Genomic DNA, 7874 nt, shown 5'->3' on the forward strand with positions numbered 1-7874 from the left:
CTGACATCGAAAGCATTTACCTCCGCAACCTCGACGACAAACCCGACTCGAATAGTTCTACACATGCAACCTTGAACAACTCTGATGGTTTTTTATGCTCTTCAGGATCCGAATATAGCCTCACATCGGACACAATGGTCTTCTCGTCGTCTCCCATACACTATGCGCCCAGTTCCTCCCCTCTCCCTGTTCCGGCGAACAAAAAGAAGCGCCGACTCTTCCAACCGTTTCCCGCTGAACAGCAATCCAAGAGGACTAAGATGGTTGGCGGCTTCATAGCGGAGGACGACGAAGATGAGGAAGAGCACAACGCTGAAAACAGGCCCAAGGATAACGACCTACTGTTGCGGACAGAAACAGGCCCAGTCATTCCTCCACCAAAAGATCTCACAAGCCTCGGAGGTACAAGTGGCATATCACAAAATACAACGAGCCTACATACTTCGCCTAGTCCAGATCTACCTCCTCTCCCTCGCCCATTACTCAGAAAGCGGCAACACGGAGGTGTAACCCTCCAAACATCTTCTGGCGCTGCATTGAATATTCCCATCAGACAAAAGGCCGAAGCTTTGTCGTACGAGAAGACCATTGCGCAACGTTCAGTCACCGCTGAAGGCCGTGCCAAAAAGGCATATTATGGCATTGAAATCCATAAGCTTATGGATGATGCTAAAACGCTCCAACAGCTTGATGAGTTTGAGAAGCAGAGGAAGAAGCAACAGCCAGCCACGACTTCGCCCACAAATGCTAAATCAACCGGCTCAAACGCAATGTTACATCAGATGTGGACGGAGAAATACCGCGCAAAGAAATTCACCGAGCTTGTGGGTGATGAGAGAACCCATCGACAGGTCCTTCGATGGCTCAAAGGGTGGGATGAAGTGGTCTTCCCGGGAAGTGCAAAATTAAAATCAATGAGAGCCTTTGACGACAATGACCCAAGCCGGCAACACCGAAAGATCCTGCTTCTGACTGGCCCACCTGGTCTCGGGAAGACCACACTGGCTCATGTCTGCGCCAGGCAAGCAGGATATGAGGTGCTCGAAATCAACGCCAGTGACGACAGAAGCCGCGACGTGGTCAAAGGCAGAATCAAGGATGCCCTTGGAACGGAGACGGTCCGTGGGATCAAAGAACAGGGCAAAGCTAGAAAAGCCGGACGCCCTGTCTGCGTCGTTGTCGATGAAGTCGATGGCGTCACTACCGGTTCTAGTGCAAGCGGTGGTGAGGGCGGATTTGTCAAAGCATTGATCGACCTTGTACAACTCGATCAGAGAAACTCCATGGGCAAGGGAAACCAGGAAGCTCCAAAGGGTAGAAAGAAGGGCGACAAATTCAGAATGCTCCGACCGTTGATCCTGGTATGCAACGACGTCTATGCACCTTCGCTTCGACCATTGCGGACGAGCTCCATCGCTGAAATCGTCCATGTTCGGAAAGCACCATTGGACAAGGTCATCGCTCGAGTCAAGTCTGTCTTCGAGAGGGAATGCATTGCTTGTGATAATGATGCCGTTCGTCGGCTTTGCGAAAATGCTTGGGGTCTGGCAATGCGAAAGCAGAGAGGGCCAGGCTCTCGGGGATCCGGAGAAGGCGATATCAGGAGCGTGCTTGTACAAGCCGAATGGATCGCACACAAACTGCGCGCCAACGAAAACAAACCCCGCCTCACGAGGCAGTGGCTCGAACCTCAGCTTGAAGAAGCTCGAACGGGACAGAAAGGCCTTGGACGAGGCGGTGTCCGAGAGGTTGTTGAGCGGATATTTCTAGAAGGAGCCGGCTTGCCTAACCTTCCAGCTACTCTAACTGCAGACGACGCGAGACTAGTTGCAGATTCGAAAAGTAATCCTGTTGGAGTCGCGAATCTTCGCAAGCGAGCAGCAATCACCGCCCTCCGGGAGATGGTTGACACCTGTGGGGAGCATGACCGGGTCATTACTGAATGCTTTGCCACGTATCCAACCCAGGTATTCCAGGACGATGTACAACTGTCTAAACCAAACGCAAGTTACGAGTGGCTTCACTTTCACGATTGCTTGTCGAGTCGAGTGTTCTCAGGACAGGAATGGGAATTGACGCCCTACCTGAACACCAGTGCCTGTGGGTTTCACCATCTCTTCGCCACTGTCGACAAAGGTACGGTGGCCTGGAATGAAGAAATGCCTGAGGAAGAGGTCAAGGATGTCCACCCGTTCAGTGGCCTGAAAGCAGACTTTGCCGCTTATGAGGCGGAAAAGCAGAATCGTACCTTGCTCACTGAGCTACAGTCGAATTTCTCAGGGTCCTTGTTGAGATTGTTCAGCTCTGTGGACGATATTGCGACAGAGCTGATACCGAATGTAGGTAAGATGTTCGCGCCAGATGTGAAGCCTGTCGTGATCGGAGGTTCTGGGAGCTCCGCCAGTGTCGCCAGCGTGCGGAAGGAGTCTGAGAAGAACTGTATCCGCAACGCAGTTCGAACCATGTTGGCTCTGGATGTTTCATTCGAAAAAGTCCGCGTGGAAATTGAGGGCGGCGGTGCTCACTCGAACGGCGGCTATGCATATCGGATGGAACCGTAAGTTGTCTTCCCATCGAATCAGTCTCTTGCTGACACAAAATTACAGACCTCTCGATACGCTACTAAGTTATCACATGGATAAGTCAAGTTCGGTCACCGCACCAGTCCGATATGCAGTTAGACAAGTGCTTGATCAAGAACTCAGGAAAGAGAGACTATTGCAAAACTCAGTTGCCCGACACGCTCGCTCGACCATATCTGGCCTTAACGGGATCACTGATGAAGAAGCCGACAAGGAAAATGAAAGCCCAGCCGACAAGGCGAGGGGAGCGTCGTCGAAGGACCTTGGAATCAAGCGCGACTTCTTTGGTCGGATCATCAACGAGAGCCGGCCTACATCAGCCGGTAAAGGCGTAAAGGAGCAGCCAGTAAAGATAGGGACTAATGAAAGTCGAGTGTGGGTTTCATTTCACGAGGGCTTCTCAAACGCCGTTCGGAAACCGATCACACTGAGGGACTTGCTGGACGGATTTTGAGCCCGAAAATGAGCACAACTGGCAGAATAAGAAAGCAACTAAGTCTTGGAAAGGGTGTTCGCGACCGTTGCGGTTGTGCATGCCATGAGATACGAGCGGCGAGATGTTGTTGTAGTCCAATGTACGGAGCTATGGGTATTGATACTTGGTAGTATCCATGCTATATTGATATTCCGTCTGCACAAAATCCAATACGTCATGTTCTTGTAAGGAGATGTGTAGGGATCAATTATTAGCACATGCATGAATTGACCGAGGCTTGTTGCGCCCCCCTCCAATGAACAGATTCGACAGCAAACACCGGACGCTTCCCGCCTCGCCGCACTCTGCATTATTACATGGAGCATGTGAACAGAGCTGGATCGTAATATCAACTCCAGGCATCTGTCTCAATCTTGGTCATGACGATGTGGTTATAGAGCCCTTTTGGTTCTCTTCACCACCTTTGCTCCCTTCTTCTATCCCGCGCCAGACTCGCCCTCCGCCGGCACAATGGCGGTTCAGTCCAAGCTGCTTCCCCCAGGCCGGAGTGTCAAGCAAATCATCTCGCAGTTGACGTCGCTCTACCTCAAAAATCGCACCAATATCTCTCGAACCGTGTACATCACCCTAGTCGTCGCACTGATCCATCGAGTCCACAATGCCATCTCAGAGCAAAAGGCCGCAGCGAGGAGGCAGGTCGAGATTCAGCGAGAGCGGACTCGCCACTCCCAGCTGTCAACAGAAGGCGGAGATGCGAAGAACGAAAGACAACAGGAGGAACATAGAAAGAAAAGAGTCGAAATCAACAGAGAGTTCTTCCGCAATCTCCTGCGGCTCCTGAAGATCGTGATCCCCGGCTGGAGAAGCAAAGAGCTGAGACTGATCGTCTCGCACAGCGTCTTTCTCGTCATCCGCACCCTGCTGTCCCTCTACGTGGCTGAACTTGATGGCAAAGTCGTATCGGCACTGGTCCGGGGCAAAGGGCGAGAGTTCGTGTTGGGTCTTGTGTGGTGGATGCTCGTGGCCGTGCCCGCAACCTTTACGAACTCGATGCTTCAGTACCATCAGACGCGCCTCGCTTTGGCCTATAGGACAAGGCTCACACAATACATCCACGAAAAGTATCTTAACAACATGACCTTTTACACGCTCTCGGCACTCGACGATCGAATAAAGAACGCTGACCAACTCATAACCGTCGACGTGTCTCGCTTCTCCAACTCCCTCGCTGAACTCTACTCGAACCTCGCCAAACCCATTCTCGACATGGTCATTTACAATTACTCCCTCTCAAAGTCTGTTGGTGGAGAAGGACTCTTCGCTATGGCCCTACTGGTACAGATATCCGCCAACGTCATGCGCGCCTTGACACCTCCGTTCGGGAAATACGTCGCCGATGAGGCGCGGCTAGAGGGGGAGTTCCGGTTCCAACATACGAGATTGATCGACTACAGCGAAGAGATTGCATTATATGCAGGCCATGAGGCTGAAAAAGACGGGCTGGACAAGGGCTATTTCACATTGATCAAACATGTGAATCGAATTCTGAGGAGACGGTTCTATCACGGCTTCATGGAAGACTTTGTCATCAAATACTTCTGGGGTGCTCTCGGCCTGCTTCTTTGCTCATTGCCCGTCTTCTTCAAGATCCCAGGGCAGAACCTCACTCCGGGAGAATCGAGAGGCGACCACACGGAATCTTTTGTCACGAACCGGCGCATGTTGCTGAGCAGTTCTGACGCTTTCGGCCGCATCATGTTCTCTTACAAGGAAATAACAGAACTCGCAGGCTATACATCTCGTGTTGCTGGGCTGCTGGATGTCATGGACGAAGTCTCGGCAGGCCGATTCGAGAAGAAACTGGTCAGCTCAGCTTCGACGGAAGAAAACGCCGCGGTGCTCAGGGGGCGAGGGACAATTGAAGAGAGCGAAAATATCGAATTCACCGACGTCCCCATCGTGAGTCCCAACGGCGATGTTCTGGTGAAGAAGTTGACCTTTGCGATCAAACCGGGGGATCACCTGTTGATTGTTGGTCCCAACGGTTGTGGCAAGTCCTCCCTTTTCAGGATCCTTGGTGGGCTTTGGCCCGTCTATGGCGGGTCTGTCAAGAAACCCAGATTCGAGGATATATTTTACATTCCTCAACGTCCGTATCTGAGTCGAGGCACACTGAGAGATCAAATCATTTACCCAGACACCCTGCGGGAATTTCGGGCCAAAAATGGGTCCGAGGAGCAACTGAGGCAGATTCTCGCGATCTTGGAGATCGAGGCCATCATCAATCGACCTAATGGGTGGGACGCCGTGGAAGAATGGCGAGATGTCTTCTCTGGAGGTCTGCAACAGCGGATTGCCATGGCTCGCCTCTTCTACCACAAGCCCAAATACGCCATCCTGGACGAATGCACTAGCTCGGTAACTTTGGAGATGGAAAGGAAGATGTACGAGACAGCCAAAGGGCTCGGCACGACACTAATGACAGTGAGTCATCGACGAAGTTTGTGGAAGTACCACAGCATGATCCTGCAATTTGATGGACAGGGCGGGTACGTGTTTTGTCCGCTGGACGCGGAGAGGAGGATCAAGCTGGAAGACGAAAAGGAGGAGCTGGAGACGTTGCTCAGGGGAGTGGACGCGTGGGAGGCACGGCTCAAGGAGTTGGAAGAGGTTTGAGGTTACGTTGTTGACCAAGCACCAACTTTGGAGTGCTCACGGATCACTGAGTTATCCTATTGAGCCATCAGCCATGGTCTGACTCGACCTCATATCCGGATGCACGCGTCCTGGACTTTCTGCCATACTCTCAGCATTGCAGCTCGGACCGCCAGAGCACATCGCTGGTGGTATCCTTGGCTCAACCGGCATGGAGACCTCAAATTCAGAGTCGAAACTACAACCCATCAGGTGCGAGAGTTAAACACCCTAAGCGAGAGTTATGTGGATGGTCTTGAAGGCACCGACGGAGACAGGGCTCTTCGTTAGATGTACGTGTTCGATGAGGACAGATTGGAGCGGTGAGGACGGCACTCCAGATCAGTCGACGAAATTCCGGCAACATTCTGCGACAGAGGCTGGTTTCCGAGCAGTGTGGATGTCTTTCAGGACTTGGTGGACAGCATGGTGGAATAGATACACAACGGGAAGAGCTTTCATAGGCGAATTGACGCACCAAGGCCTTGAGGTACAGACTGGACGACATGCGAGGCAAGGAGCAGGGGAACACAGTCCCTTTGCGCAGTCATCTATCTGTATACTAGGTTCTCATATTTCAGCATGAGAGATGATGCACCAGCTAGAAACTGATGACGGTCGAGGAACTCTCACCTGTCTGTATATCCACATAGATAGGGGTTTTTGATCGGTGATGCAAGGGCGAATACCGATAGATCATCTTCTGCACCAGGCGTGATACAACGACGTACAGTACATCGATACATACATACTGGACGTTTATAGAACCGATCTACCCCTGATATGGAGATGCATTGTCGGACAAGAGAAAGAGAGAGAGAGTGCTGTAGAGTCCTTCCTTTTCTTTTTATAGGAAGCCATCGATCCCATTACCTGGTCACCCTGCTCCATTTCGCCATCCCTTAATCCCTTTCCATCGGTGTCAACATCCCGCTGTGCTCTTACACGTCATGTTTTATATTTACTCCAAGTCCCCAGGTCCTAGGGTTCCAGGTCAGCATTCCACGACGCTCTTCCATATTTTGAATTATATATACTTGATACTCTGTCCTTGTGCGGTATCTATGCAGGTAGTAAAATCCTCATCGAGACGCACTGCGCACGCGCGCGCACTGCTTATACTCGAAATGTAATCTCACCAACTCCACAGAACCCACAAAAACTTCCTGCTTCTCTCCCGTTTTCCCCACACATTCCTTCCTTCCCTCCGGATGACAAGGACAGGTATAGACACAGGTACCAGGTACAGGTACATGTCAAGTCCAAGGATAATCTGGAAGGAGAAGGGACGGGGAAATCATCCAATGTGGGACCGGGACGATTCCTTCGCTTCCTCCAATCTTTACCTAATTTACTTGTAACTCGCTCGTACTTGGAACTCGTAAGCGAAGATTCGTGCGTGTTTTTCCGTCGAGCCGTGGTCCAGATTCGAAGCTTGAGAGGCACCGGACGCGGGGGATGGACATGTACATGTAATCACTTAACCACATCGAGCACCTTACAAGGTACACAAGAGCCCAGCTGGCCACTTGGCTTCACTCATTCCCATTCCCATTTGCAAATATGTAGATGGAACGGTATAATACCTTACCCCAGTACGAGACACTCGGTTACTTGTAAGGGGCGCTTTTATGGATGCTTTATTGACGTTGATAGCGGGTAAGGGGAGTCCTCGCTCAAGATGGTGGACTATTTACGCACATATCGGATACACTATATCCCGAGTACATACCGGTACATTCGATAGTAGGGGAGGACCAAGTACAAGATTCTTCCCTCGTACTTCCTCCTTGCTTCTACAGCTCTTTGAATGTTCGTGGGTATGGACATCAGCATCAGTCATCTTACCGGATATGCTGCACTTGTGCCACCGCTGCTGCTTGCTGCTCCGGGCGTCCTGTCGTTGTTCACGACTACCACTCGCTTTGTCAGAGATGAGGATGAGGCTGAGGCTGACATCTCCAGACCCACGAGACCCACGGATAGATGGCCTAGGTCATTGTGCGTATCGCGCGTATCCTCGTTGCTTGCTGGACTTGCCGGATCAAATCAAACCAGCTCCACTCGTGGTTCTTACGAGCGGTTGTATATAAATAAGATCAACACGCACCCTCCGGTAATCACTGTGCTCAAGCACCACGCCGCTCAAGACCAAACAAAAG

The 7874-nt window shown here is 51.4% G+C and overlaps 2 protein-coding genes across 2 annotated transcripts; both read left to right on the top strand.

The window, feature by feature from the left end:
- Nucleotides 1-134: 134 nt before the first annotated feature.
- Nucleotides 135-3036, top strand: Z517_09720 (uncharacterized protein; the record flags this gene model as incomplete). Its single annotated transcript, XM_013425628.1, has 2 exons — nucleotides 135-2557; nucleotides 2607-3036. The coding sequence occupies 2 exons, from the start codon at nucleotides 135-137 to the stop codon at nucleotides 3034-3036; spliced, it is 2853 nt and encodes a 950-aa protein (XP_013281082.1).
- A 492-nt stretch (nucleotides 3037-3528) lies between these two features.
- On the top strand, nucleotides 3529-5694 carry Z517_09721 (uncharacterized protein; the record flags this gene model as incomplete). Its single annotated transcript, XM_013425629.1, has 1 exon — nucleotides 3529-5694. One exon carries the CDS (start codon nucleotides 3529-3531, stop codon nucleotides 5692-5694), a length of 2166 nt encoding a protein of 721 aa, XP_013281083.1.
- Nucleotides 5695-7874: the final 2180 nt, after the last annotated feature.

This window comes from Fonsecaea pedrosoi (assembly GCF_000835455.1).
Source record: "Fonsecaea pedrosoi CBS 271.37 unplaced genomic scaffold supercont1.6, whole genome shotgun sequence".
In the NCBI taxonomy this organism is placed as follows: Eukaryota; Fungi; Ascomycota; class Eurotiomycetes; order Chaetothyriales; family Herpotrichiellaceae; genus Fonsecaea; species Fonsecaea pedrosoi.